The following is a 14,278-nucleotide window of genomic DNA, read 5'->3' as shown; positions in this document are numbered from 1 at the left end:
ATAAAAAAATCAGCTGTATCCTTCCTTTCTATAAAGATATGCTTTCTTGGAATACTATCAAGTGGAAACTAATTCCTACCAGTAACAAGCTTTAAGAATAGTTTCCTGTAATAAATGACAGACACTAGCTTGGACCATTAAAATAATCTCATAGAAATTTGTGAGAATCATTAAAGTGGTTCACTGATATGTTCCAATACTAAACAAAGATATAGCATAAAATCTAAATATGTGTATGCTCCATTATTCATTTTTATGTAACTAATGCCTGTATTGACAATCTTTTTTGTTGATGCATGAAGGCATCTTGCACAGAAAGTGCTAATTGTAATTCCCATTATAAGAGACCAAAGGAGTCACTTCTATGCTTTCAATATTTTCTTGAGCATAGAAATATTTTTACCTATTTCACAGTAATATTTTCTAGGACATTTACCAGTATGGAGCTTCAACACTATGTTTTATCAATGAGGTATCATAAGCTTTAATGTTTTCAGACAAATCTCAGAAGTTTTCAAAAGCAGCAGGTCTAATAAAAATCCATATAGCATTTCTATATATAAATGTGACATTTAGAAAGGGGTTGCTTTTTATATTACAAAAGAGAGATCTGAAGTCTGGCTGATTCCAAAGTACACTCCCCCTTATTTTTACATTCACAATTAACACCTTTTCTGTGCAATTGCAGAAAGCCTTTACAGAATCTTAGAAAGATTTCCCATTACAGTAATGGGAAGCTACTTTTATCAAATGCAATGAAACATTCCCAGACACAAATCAATAGAAGGAATGTGGGAAGTATCCAACCCTATTCAAGGCTTCAGATCTCCTTACACATATTTTAAAAGACAGTGGTGGGTAAGGGGAAGGTTATTTTAAAATAAATAAACTGCTGCTTCCATGCACTCTAGATGTTCACATTTTAATTTTCCAAATAATAATTTCTTAATTGTTACCTTTGGTTTCTTTCCAAACAGCCACAGCTTTCCTTTAGCCTTGCCAACTGTAGTTTTTGAATCAATTCTCATTCCTTCCTGCTTTGGTGTACTGATGGTTCCATCAGAGATAGTTCTGTAAATATTCTGACTGTAGTCTTCAAATGGAAAATCTCCAGGAGGTTCAAAACCAGATTTGAAGCAGTCTATCACTAGTTGAGAGTCCTAAACAAAGGACATTAAGGAGGTTAAAAAGCAAATCCATCAAGAACCAGAGAGAGAAAAAACAGGGAGACAAATGTTTCTTTGAATTGCAGAGATGGGACAGTAAGAGCAAGCTCCAAACACGTGCTGTTGGACAGAGTGAGTTAAGATAACACACGCTCTTTTATCTCAGCAGTGCTCAAAGCACGCTCTGCTATTCAGAATCCAGCAAGTATTTCCCAAGGGTGATCACAGATTTAAAACAGGACATGCTTCAGGGACAATCTACTACTCCACTTTTTGATCTTTCAACATGGGCACTGAAAGGAAGATAATGCTGAGAAACCAGATGTAGTAAGGTATGATCAGGAAGAATCCGTATTATAAGGAATAAGAAAGAAGCACCAACAGCTGGAATCAAACAGGACATGGAATGATACTCTGTTAACTGAATACCCTTTATATGATTTAATGTCACATAAAGGAGAAAATACCAACCACACTGGTATTCTAAGGCATTTCAGGATAACCAAAAGGTGTCCAAAATCAAACGCAATGAGAAAGTGTCAAAGATCTTCAGATCACATGAGATCAATAAAACAGGGAGAGAGCAGACACCACAGTGGAAGTGATCACTTAAGGTTTGAAATCACCACACTTTTCAAGCTGGCAAATATTTGACAACAGAAAGGAAGATGCACAGGTTAAGTCAGCCTTTCCCCTCTCCACAGCTTCCCTATCAGTTCAACTGCTCACGCTCTTGTACAAAGTTACTCAGTTCTACTTACTCTGTGTTCATCGACTGACTTGGCTGCAAGGATCATCCCTTCTAAACATTTAGAGATTATTGGAATAACTTTGCGCTCAGAGTCAGCAAAGCCTTTGTAACATTCACTAAGTTTGATAGTCCTTCTTTCATCCATTTCTTGAAGTTGCTGCAAGTGCAAAGAAAGACAAAATAAAGCTTTCATTTTGTCCCCTCGATCATGGTACATGCAGTCCATTGTGGCCACCACAGTGTAGTACAGGATTTCTGTGCTTTCCTAATATTTTTATTTGCTTAACAACACAGAACTTGGAAGTTCTTTCAGACATAGATTTAAGATGCCCAGAACAGTAGTTACAAAGAGTTTGTACTCTTTGATTTCTAAAAATTATATAAAGGACTGGACTTCCTTTTCCTCCTTCTTGTATAAAGCACATGTACAGGTCTATGGGCAACTCAGTTTAAAGAATTTGTTTCATGCCCAAATGAAAGCCACAACGAAGAAATTTTACTGATTTCTACATCTCCTCACTCTCTTCTTCTACTTCCAAGTAATTTCTCCAGTGATAAATATCTCCATCTTGCTTTTATTTTTATGCTTTCCAGTAAATACTAATTATTTAAAAATAGGAAAAATTATAATTATCTGCAATTTAGACACAATCTCTGATTTGAAATACAAACCATTTCCTTTAGAAGTGTGCAAGAAAATAAAGAAAAGAATACCATTACATAAGATTTGCAATAAAAGTTTACCGAAACAGAACAAAAAAGAACAAATTCAAGAGAAATACTATTAAAGTCATAACCCTGGACTTTTCACCTAATAGAAGGTGGGGGGAAAAAAAAACAAAACAAAAAAACCAAAGACCGACAGCACATACACCAATAGGTTGTCAAAAACCAGGGAAGAAGTTGGATCTTTCCTGCAATTACACTAAGGCAGATGTCTCTGACAGTATTGAATTTCATCTCTCAAAAGCGAAACAACCTAGTCATGCTAAACCCTTTTCCCAAGGTTTTCCCACAGAATGTTACCAAATACTTGCAAGGAAACAATAAAAGTGTAGTCCCAAGAGAAAGTAGAACTAGGCCTTTTTACTGTTACTGTAGGGTTCAAAAAACGTAAGTAATATCTTACAAGGATAATGAATTTTAACCCTAGAGAAATAAAGGCAGTAAAGAAAAACTCTGGTCCATGCTACAAAGATGATCAGACTGTTTCTCCTGGGAGCTGACTGCAATTCTTCCATCTCTGTGTTAATGTCAGATCTACTGCAGTGCTGCTTAACAGTTAAAATATTAGAAAACTCTTTAATAAGCCAAGGCAATTTTCTCCTGTGAATCCTAGACCTTCTAGTAAGAATTTAAAAAAAAAAAAAAAATGAACTGACTTGTGCTTGTGGAAAACATCAAGCATACTTTAATCAATATACCTTCAAATAAAGTCAGTACTTCCCTTGCCATTTCCTGACTCCCTGTGTCAGAATCAGTTCCCATGTCTATTCTCCCACGTGGTTGGAGGTAAATGCCAACACACTTTTGAGCTCTCCTCACCTGAGGTCCCCCAAAGTACTTTAGTTTTTGAAAGACTGTTAAAAAAATATCCTAACAGTTACATAAAGCACCTCAAGAAATCCCCATTTTAGAATCAAAATATTGAACTTTTAACTTTTTTTATTGTTTTAGAGAGGTCTGTGGATTGCTGGTAATATTGATGAAGCAAAGACCAGCTGGGGGCCAGGGCTGGTACTTCTGCTTCCAATCACCCATTTTACATCTGTGCATGAGATCCATGAAACCACCCAGTCACCACGTGCTTTCCTTCATCTCTGCCAGGGGCAAAGCATTCACACACACACAAATACCATGAGAACTACTGATCAAATCCTGTTAGAATGATTGTTTTAAACACTTGCTGTCACCTACATGTCTCAAATGTTTATTTTGTCAGACCTCTTCAGCAATATTTAAACAGTCTATAAAATATAAAATCTTACAGATAATGCAACTGAGCATTTTTGTTACAAATCTAAGTATAAATATGGTAAGCAATAAGTCTCATGATAAAACACCAGGTTGTACCAAGATTATGCCAATTTCTCGATGAAGTTATCCACTAAAATACTAAAACTAAAGTTTAAAATGTTAAAATATACTTCTTTAGAAGATCAGACACACTTTATCTGTTAATTATTTTACCTTATAAATCTGAGGAATGACAATGTAGTAGTGTTTGTGCTGTTCCCCGTTAAAGTTCTGTAGTTGTGCAGCATATTCATTTTTGTTTTCATCAGCCATATGTGTGCGCAGGTTTAACTGTTGCTTGGCCTAACAGGAAAGTGTTACCAGGTTAAACACGTCTTGTGCTTCTCAATGACACCACAGCATTATTTTATTATACCAACTATGCAAAAACACTGGCCACAAGTCATCAAAAACAACATCCTTGTAACTGGAATAAAAAGAATGTGAGACTTGGTATCTACTGACACTCTACAAACCTCACTCGTCACATACAGAGAAAGCAAGGATCATTTTAGCTCCCTCAGCCACCCTGCTTAAATGCATATTCTAAAAAACACAGAAGTGACTGAACACACATACCACAAGATACCAAACATCAGAAAGCCTTCCTGTTTAAGGAAGACAGTCATCCTAACCATCCAGAGGGACCATCACAGTTCAACAAGGTCCTGCACCTGGGTCAGGGCAATCCCAAGCACTGACACAGGCTGGGCAGAGAAGGGATTGAGAGCAGCCCTGAGGGGAAGGACCTGGGGATCCTTGCAATGAGCACTCACAGCCCAGAAAGGCAACTGTGTCCTCCTGGACTGCATCAAAAGCAGCGTGAGCAGCAGGTCAAGGGAGGTCACTCTACCCCTCTACGCCACTCTGATGAGATCCCACTTGGAGAGCTCCCAGCACAGGAAGGACATGGACCTGCTGAGGTGAGTCCAAAGAGGGTCATAAAAAAGAACAGAGAGCTGGGGCATCCCTCCTATGAAGACAGGCTGAGAGAGCTGGGACTGATCAGCCTGGAGAAGATAAGGCTCTGGGGGCACCTTAGAGCTCCTTCCAGCTCCTGAAGGGGCTACAAGAGAGCTGGAGAGGGACTTTTTACAGGGGTCCTAGTGATAGGACAAGGGGGGATGGCTTCAAACTCCTAGAGGGCATATTTAAATGAGACATCAGGAAAAAATTCTTTACTATGAAGGTGGTGAGGCACTGGAACAGGTTGCCCAGAGAAAGTGTGCATGCCCCATCCCTTGCCGTGTTCAAGGCCAGGTTAGCTGGGGGTTTTCAAGATTCCTTCCAAGTCAAACCATTCTGACTCTATCTACGCAGCAGAATGGTCTCGAGACTAACGAAGCATCCTCCCTTCCCATGCTGTCTTACATTTTACTGTAACTTTGATTTTGCACATAATAAGCAAGCATATTTTATACACAATTTTATACACTCACTGAATGTTGTTCCAGTAGTGCTGATAAACATACAAATAACATATCATTTTTAATAAAGGTCACTGCCCTTACCTTCTCAACATCAGCCTTTGTCGCGTTAGTGTCATTGTCCAGTCGTTCATAGCTTTGCTGGGCCTTCTCTGCCTCTCTGCATTCTCTCTCAAATTTCTTTTTGCTCTACAAAAGGCACAAACCTACTGCTTCAACAGCCACTATTCCCATTCAGTTTCATATATTAATGCTGAATTCTAAACATCAAAGCTTCCATTTAAGTATCTTAGATTCACTAAGAACCTTTAAATAAGCACATTGTTATCACAGCAACTAGATCTAAACATTTTTCAACTTTTCTATTTAAAACTTATTTCCTTGAAGTACCAGCAAGGAAACTGCAATTATGCTACAAAGTACAAAATATGCAATAATCCATTACAAAGAGCCACAGTTTAAAATAATCACCCAAGTCCACTTTCTAGCCTGACTTCAATAACCTAAATAAAAGTTATGGGGCAGAAAGCTTAAACCTGTGTGAGCAAAATTTGCAAGTTCCTTCTTCGGTGATCAATTTCACTACAGTAAATTTAACTGAATTATTATGCAGGCAGTCTGAAGGATGCATATACATGACGATCATCATCAGTATTCACATCAGCTGGCACAGTTGAAGGTAGCACAGGCAACAGTATTCATTGTGCATGATGTTCAATATATCCAGCTGTTGTCAAGACAACTGCTGTAGGAAAAACAGTTGCAGCTCAAGAATTTAGCATCTCTAGAGACAAACTGCAACAGAGACTGTGGGAGCACTGCTCTCCTGCTTCAGTGCAAAGGCAGGCAGCTGAGGTTGTGTGTCCCTTCAGGGCTGTGTGCATGGAAAAGACTGACTTTGCAACCAAGCAAATACAACGTTGTTTGAGCTGAACTCTGGGAATTATCTTGGTGAAGGGTGACAGCACCTAAAACTTCCACATCTGCCCCTATTCTGATCCTCCAACAATGAATTAAGCTCTGACATAACAATGAAGCAAGACTCAGCTCATCTGGGACCACAACAACAAAGTAAGAAATTCACCTCTCCAGTCTTATTTCACAATAATCTGGACCAAAGGTATAATAAATTTTTAAGACACAAAACCAGCAGAATATCAGAATACATCTTGAACAGACTTGACTGAATTTTATATTTTCTTATCTTTAAAAGCATTTCTTTCAAGAAAAAGAGGTTTATAATCTGTTCTAGAGACATTTGCTTTCTGCATTTCTCTGTTAAAATTCTACCTCCTGAAAGTACAGTTGTCTACTGCGGTATGCTTGAATAAAATCATGTCACAAGCCCTCAAACTCAAGTCAAATACACTGATTTAAGATTTTATTTTCATATAAATAAGTTGCCATTATTAGCAGTCCAAGGAGAAGCAACCAAAGTCTGTACCCATATTAAAAACAGATTCCTTTATGCTGGTGACGCTGGATAAAAGCCAAGGCTTCCCTCAAACATACACACAGGAGCTGTTTACAGGAGATTGTTTTAACCAGGGAACTATAAATACATTGAACTATATTTTGGATGTTACTAAGTTACTTGGACATTCAGTACTACAGCTAAGTATTAAAATCTAAGCAAGACAGCTGACAACAGCTCCATTTACACACTATATATTATTTAAGTTCAACAGCAATAAAACCCCAAACACCAACTCACATTATCCATCTGTTTCCAGCACATGTCCAGATACTGCTGAGCCTTTCGCCCTTCCTGAAGATGCTAAAAAAAAAACCCACATATAAGTTTAACTTGCCTGTCTTTTTAGTATTGTTACCATTAGTTAGTGCCTGCTCTAGCTGACAGCCTATGATGTGCAGTATCTCCCACAAGTTACTGGTACTCTTTGGAAAACATTACTAATGACATAAAAACAGCACCACACACGAAAATTACACTGGCAAAAAAAGTTTACTAGTAAGCAATGTATTAATTTTTAGGTTTAATAACTGTAGTAAACCAGTGTGTATAGACATATAGAATAACTTTAAATGTGTTTTATAAATGTATTACAATGTATTACAAAACTTATTGCCACGTTCATTAAACTGGCTACGCAAATACATCAATTCATTAAAAAACACACATACATTCTGACATCCTATTTATAAATAAAAAATATAAAAATTACCATTTTTCTCTCAGTTTTTAGATCATGAGAATATCTCATCAATTCTCCATACACTCTGTGTCCCATCTCTTCTGCAACTACTTCTCGTTGTCCTGCATAGTCATTCAGCTCATTGAGGATGTTAAAAAAAGCAATACACGAAGTAAACCTGACAGAAAGCAAACACACACAAACACACACACACAAACGGTCAGGAAGGTTTTTTTAGATGGACTTCTTTTTGCATAGTCTGTACTCCTGATTAAAGTAAAAAAAAAACCATACACATTTTACAAGAAACCTTATCTTAATGCTAATTGAGTCAGGGCAGAAAAACAAGTTGGGAATGCCTACGTTAAGCCTGGCATGTACTATAGATGTTGCAATGTCTCTTCAAATACATTTTATAAGAACATGGGGGTTTGTGGATGGAAAAGAAAGAAGAAGAATACTACCTGGAAAGCCCTGTAGTATAGTGGTATCTCCTAAGCTGCCAACTGAGAGGCCTGAGCTTGGGAGCGGATACATACGTCCCTAGGCTCGCAGGCTGAACTCGCTGCAGAGATGATGTGCTTGGTAGTCTTGAGGGTGGAACATGCCAATCATCCCACTCCTATGCATCCCGCTGGATGTTCTACAGAACAAGTTTGCTGTCAGCTCTGGAGACAGCTGCCTGTTTGCCTGCCCACCTCTTGGCTGGAAGTAAGGTGCCACTATGGCTGGCACTAAAAAAGGGGGAAGAGGAGGGGCAAAGGGTAGACAGTGTGTGTGGAAGGGAAGAAAGGAAAAAAAAAAACCAGGCACCACATTAAAATATACACCTTTCTCTCTTTTAACTGTGGAACACTGCCATCTCCATAGGCTTGGCTCTTGGGAATTTCAAATGCCACCCTCGCACTGGAAGGCCTATTCACTGTGGTCCAGGATCTTTACATAGTTAAAAGAGCTAGAAGAAATCCTACCATCAATTCTCAGGCACTCTGCACAGCACGTGCTCTGGCTGCAACCTGAAACTTGCCCATTTTTTTTACTTCCTAAGACTTATCACTAAAGGAAAAAAGTGTTGTGCTTTTCTAAATAAATTTTAAAAATGGCTACGGCCACAGACAACAAAACAAGCACATCCCTGATAAAGAAAGTTGCTTAGCACCAATTGTTCCACCACCATTAGACATTCACTTATTTGGCCTCCAGAGCCAAAGCAAGTCAGCATTTTGAAAGCTCTTCTTGCCTGAAACATGACAATCTCATGTGCATTCAAGTCCCAGAATACAGATGCATTGTTACATTTGTACTGCCATAAAAATGCACTGGAAAACACTATTAAACCAAGAAAAAAATAAAGTCTAAGGACACATAATTGCTTTTCTTTAAAAAAACCAAATAGTAGACTGTACACAGCATGCTTAACTTCTGCTTTCAAAATTTTGGTTACCTAAAGATTAATTTGGGAGCAAGTACAACCTGCCATGTTTACTACATTAAAATACTAAGAGGAGTAAACAAACATTTCATGCTTAAGAATTACAGGAAACTACAAGAAGCCCAGCAGAATTCTTTTGTTGTCTTAGCCAATTCAATACTTTATCTTAAAAAGAAAAATCCTTAAAAGGACAGCACATACTGTTAGTCCTTGTTTGTTTATACATAGTACTTGAAATACACATTTTTACCTGGGTTCCTCATCTTTTGGTGAACGTTTAGGACAGTACTTCTTAACCAGATTCCTATTAGGAAAGAAAGAAAAAAAGATGCTATTTTAGAGTCTCCTTTGAGAAGACATGCACATAGAAAACTGCATGAACAAATTGTTTCTTTTTAATGACTTCTAGGAACAAACCTATTCCCTCTGTCATCTTACAAGGGTCCTTTAGATAACACAAGACAGAAATCTATGGCATTTTCAAAGTTCTAAGTCACTTCAACCTAGAACAAAATGAAAATATTTTCAAACCTCTATTGCACTGTGACTAGACATAAAATAATTAGTTCTTTATTTAACATCGTTTTCACACATGCAGAAGCAGCTTGCAGACAAGAACAAAGCAAATGTATGATCAGTGTGTAACGTACAGACAGTGCACACCGTATGCTGTACCCATGAGCACAGAACTCCATGCCTGAATTCAGCATTAAATGTAGATTCAGGTTGATGGTTTTAACCACAGTATCTCCAAATCTTCAATAAGGACATTTCCAGAACAGAAAAGACAATGTTTATTTTCAGAATAAAAGTTTACAGTTTGCCCTTACCACCAGCATTGCAAATACCAGGTATTTGGAATCAAATCTCTAAAAGACAATCCATAGGATCAGCATTTAACACAGTATCACAGTCCAATTTCTGGTAACATTGGTATGAAATAATATGCTTATCATAAAATGCAGAAAAAAGAGGAAAGGAGGAGTAAGAGAAGATTCTAGGAGAAAAAAAACCCTCTTATGCAATGTTGTGTACCTCATCCCACTGTCTCTGTGCAACTTCAGTTGTTACAAACTGTGTACTACCTTACCATTAAAACAAGGGTCCTAATTTTGCTTTCATCTAAAATAACCTTGTGCAGTTTCTCAAATCCATTTATCTGGAAGTCACCTCTACTGTACAAGAGTATATGCAGAGAGATTGTGTCCAGCCATGAAGAATATACCAAAACATGAGCAGGGAGTTGGTGTGGAAACAGCAGCTTTAGACCTTCTGCCTCTTCCCACACCCTCTGAGACTACAACCAAAAGAGCAACTATGACAAGACAAGTCCTCCTCACATCAAAATGTACTAAGAAACAGAATAAACACCGACTTTTTAAATATTGTCTACACATTTTATAGTAACTTCCTTATTGATGTTCAAGCAAGAATCTCTTCTTGCTGTCACCAGAATCTGTTTTAACATTCTACTTGGCAGGGATTGAAGGCAAACGTTTTGATAGGAAAATGCATAAACCTGAGTAATAGAAAAAAAGCCCAATAATATTCTTTAAGTAACTTTCCTGTGTTTCATTTTCCCTTACGTTCCTGCTTTGCTTCTCAGTGCTTATTAATGAATAGGAAAAAACTCCTAAAATTCGCCTTATTATTATTCCGACAGTGAAATGCATAACACACATACAGCGCTGTAGCTAAGCAACCACACACGAGCCTCTTCACAGGGAGATTTGCAGAGTTGGTAAAAATGAGAAAAGTAAGGACTTACTAAAATCCATACAGTTTAAAGAGAGAGAAAGGTCACAAATAAAGGACAGAAGGGTCACAAATACAGATTATTTACTGGCATGGTGATTTCTGTCCTGGTTTCATTCTTTAATGCAATTTTTTACTATTTCTAGAGAGAAAAGTATTATATAATCCTTTCTCCTACAGTTTCAACAGTCAATTCTGTCTACCTTGAGACCAAAGGAACATGCAGATTTGAGACACTGTGTGATCAGGATTTAAAGTTCAATAACAGCACAGGATACAATAATCAAAGGCAATAAATATGAAATGACAAGCAAATGCAGAATTTAAAGATCAAAGAAAAGCCAGTGTCCACATGAAGAATTAAGCATAAATGGTTTTTCCTAGAACTGAATACCAACACTTAATAAAAACAGAGCAATTCAATTTAAATCTTTGAAGGAGGATAGGTTGACAAGCAGTCAGTGTGAGCGTGGATCTGAAGAGTGAAGCACTACTTCGAAGAGGAGTCAGTTGACACTTTTAAGGGGACGTAACATTCTCTAACATTTTTATCTAAATCCATGTGCAATCCTCAGAATCCAAATACAGATCTGAACTCGTTTTGAAGAAAACTGCACAAGTAATTGTGAACCACCAGAACTGAACCAAATCTACAAGATTAACTGCTCTGGGCTTCCTTAGAGAAGTGTAGTTGATGACACTTCAATCCTCTTTGGAAGTACAATTTAGACAACTTCTACCACACTCTGTCTCTTAAGATCTGGAAGCAGATTTCATACAGACTAACCTCCTGTAATTTTATCAACGTCTCTTCTTGGTCTCAGGTCAACATCAGTGAGACAGGAACCTGATTTTTAAGAGAAGTACCATCTCAGTACTTCTCAGCACTCCAGTTATTAAATTAAAAGTACTTATAGTCATGTACATAAAATGTCTACACAAAATTTTACAGATGTATACAAAAATTGTGTTTATCAACTCAAAACTACGTTTTCTTCCATCAATTAATACAGAATGTAAAGAACAGAGGCAGCACTGTCAGTATGGTATAATTTCTATTAAGGTAGCAGTTCAGGTACTATGGTATCTGCTTATACTAAACCTCTAGAGCTTCTATATCACACTAGAGATGAGTCTGGGAACAAACCTCTTTTGCTTTCACAAGTTACTAAAATTGCACTAAGTACTTAAAGGCATTCCATATTTATACATCATCGTTTCCATATGGTTCTGATGACTTTGGTGATTAAGTATCAGTATTATGGACTGGGTGAAAACAATGACAACTGTATTTAGTAACATCTATCAGAAGAAGTTTTAACTGAAGCAATGAATCTTAAAAAATTGTAACCTGGAATTTGAGTTTACAAAGCTGAATATTCTTGGAACCAGTGAGAACTTGTATGTGTAGGCTTGGAGAAACATCACTATAAAAAAACCTGCCACAACCATTGCTGGATAAGCAACAGTGTAAATTCTCAGCTCCAATGGAAGGAAGAGAGATTTGAGAAACGATCACATGTGATGATAATCTGTATCCTTAATTTAACATTTGAGCTTACACCCATTTTAAATAATGTTTCCAAGACTCTTCATATAAAAATGTGGAAACTAGGTCTCAATTTGACTAGACACAGGCATATATTATTATCGTATTTTGAAAAGCACCACTTATACCCAGTAGTATGCAGAAGGAACATGAAAAACCATTTTCTCAGCGTAAGCAGACACCTCCAGAGATCACAAAGTACAATTTTAATGGACAACAAACAGCTCAAGAACAATCATCGCTATTTGCTTTAAACTGACAGTAGAGAAGCTGAGCACAGTCAGAAATTTTATTCCGCGTGGTAGTTTGATCTACAAGTGCAGGCAGAACTTGAATTACTGCTCAACATCACAGAAAACTCCTCTGTCTGCCCGAGAGCCTTAATGCTTCAGACAGGACAAGAAGGGTGTGAACCTTCAGAATTGTTTTGTGTGTGATGATGTGGAAGTAAACAAAGCAGACCTTCACCTCACCCATTTTCAGAAACAATGCTGATCAAAAGTAACATCTGAGAATTCAATTTAAAAATTCAGCCAAGAGCCCAGTAATTTGGAACATATTAAACCTAATTTTTTCCAGTTAGAAAATATAAACAAAGTAAACAATCATATCATTAAAATGAAATGTGTTAATCTACACTACAATATGTCCTGATTCACATTACTGTAACTCAACAATGGCCTATAACTTTTGCAATCCTTGGGGTAACATAATACATTAGTTGAGACCTATGCTACAAAAACTTTAGATTTTCCTTTAAGTTAGATCAAAGAAAATTAAATTATAGTTGCCTTTTTGCAGAATAAAGTATATTGCAAAGACAAGATAAGCTCTGTAGACAGAAGATTTCAATTTTTCTTATACTTTTTTCAGTATCAAAGAAGAATAGCAAGGAATTACTTGTAAACTAAAACCAGCATTTGGACATTATTTTCACCAGCTATCATTTCTGGAATTACTCAGCAATCACAAACTGCAATAACTGCATACAGTAAGAATATAGTGAGTTCACTCAAACAGTTCCTCCTATGCTGTACATGCATCACTTGTCATCTCCTAGAAGACTTGGAACAGCTGTTGCCCCTGGGAAAGCCTCATCACTAAGTTGTGAGAGCATAAAGAAAAACAAAGTTACCAAAATGCAAGGGTATAAGCAAAGTGAATATGACTTTCTGCCAGGACACAGACTCAAAACTGTTTTGAAAAATTCACTCCAGTTTTCATCACTGGGTTTAAGTCTACAAGAATAAGGTCCATCAATGACCTCAACAGAATGTTCACAGCCCACACTGAACCCGAGAGACAGAAAAAAATACCACCATACATCACTGGCATTATCTTCCTGATCAGCAACTTGTTTTTTCTTGGTCTCCGACCCAAGTACTGAGAGAGCCAAAGAACTACCAAGAGGTGACCACTCACCATTCTGTTTATACATCTACTAAACAAGGGCATAATTAAATTCAGTTATAAAGTTCATAATGAAAAGATTCTCAACACTTAGTTTTCAGATTATATTTCATTACAAAAGGAAAAAACAGTGATATACTAGAAATTTCCATCTGAGATATTAATGTCTATCTCACAGACCATAAGCTGCCAGCATTAAAGTTCACCAGAACCACAGTTCATCCCCCATCAGAACTTCCCAGGAGCTGCAGAATGGCTAATCCTTCTGGAGGTAAAACTGTTGCTCGATCTCAACCTATCCTGGGCCTCATGACTGTTTTACGTGGTTAAAAATGGTGAAATGTCCTCAGGAGCAATGATGGCTGAAATCAACTCGTTATCACAACACAGTTCACAGTCAAAGTCTCCCCCAAAGAACACATAGGGAAGAATATCAAAGAGCAGCTTCATGAACTGGTCTACTGGCAGAAAATCAGTCACCCTCATGTGTGTGCTGTCCAGACCCTCGTTGGCAGCAGGCAGGAGGTGCGTGCATGCACTGTACAACACGTGTGCAGCAAGACCTGTGCTTCCCAAAACTGTCATACTTACTGCACACAGTCAGTCCAGTCATCTG

At 37.5% G+C, this 14,278-nt stretch overlaps 1 protein-coding gene across 3 annotated transcripts in view; it reads right to left on the bottom strand.

Annotated features, from left to right (window-relative positions):
• The window catches only part of FNBP1L (formin binding protein 1 like), a 56,332-nt gene that overhangs the window by 12,671 nt on the left and 29,383 nt on the right, over positions 1 to 14,278 (bottom strand). For all 3 annotated transcript variants that reach the window (XM_050307332.1, XM_050307331.1, XM_050307333.1), the window contains exons 3-9: positions 9,199 to 9,252; positions 7,547 to 7,694; positions 7,075 to 7,137; positions 5,445 to 5,549; positions 4,108 to 4,236; positions 1,928 to 2,074; positions 957 to 1,160 (exon numbers count right to left, since the gene is read on the bottom strand). In XM_050307332.1, the coding sequence (XP_050163289.1) occupies positions 957 to 1,160; positions 1,928 to 2,074; positions 4,108 to 4,236; positions 5,445 to 5,549; positions 7,075 to 7,137; positions 7,547 to 7,694; positions 9,199 to 9,252 (850 nt within the window). The remainder of the gene's footprint in view (positions 1 to 956; positions 1,161 to 1,927; positions 2,075 to 4,107; positions 4,237 to 5,444; positions 5,550 to 7,074; positions 7,138 to 7,546; positions 7,695 to 9,198; positions 9,253 to 14,278) is intronic.

The sequence above is a fragment of the Myiozetetes cayanensis genome, unplaced genomic scaffold (genome assembly GCF_022539395.1).
Source record: "Myiozetetes cayanensis isolate MyiCay16 unplaced genomic scaffold, myiCay2020 scf12, whole genome shotgun sequence".
Taxonomy (NCBI): Eukaryota; Metazoa; Chordata; class Aves; order Passeriformes; family Tyrannidae; genus Myiozetetes; species Myiozetetes cayanensis.
This window is presented reverse-complemented; position numbering and strand designations above follow the sequence as displayed.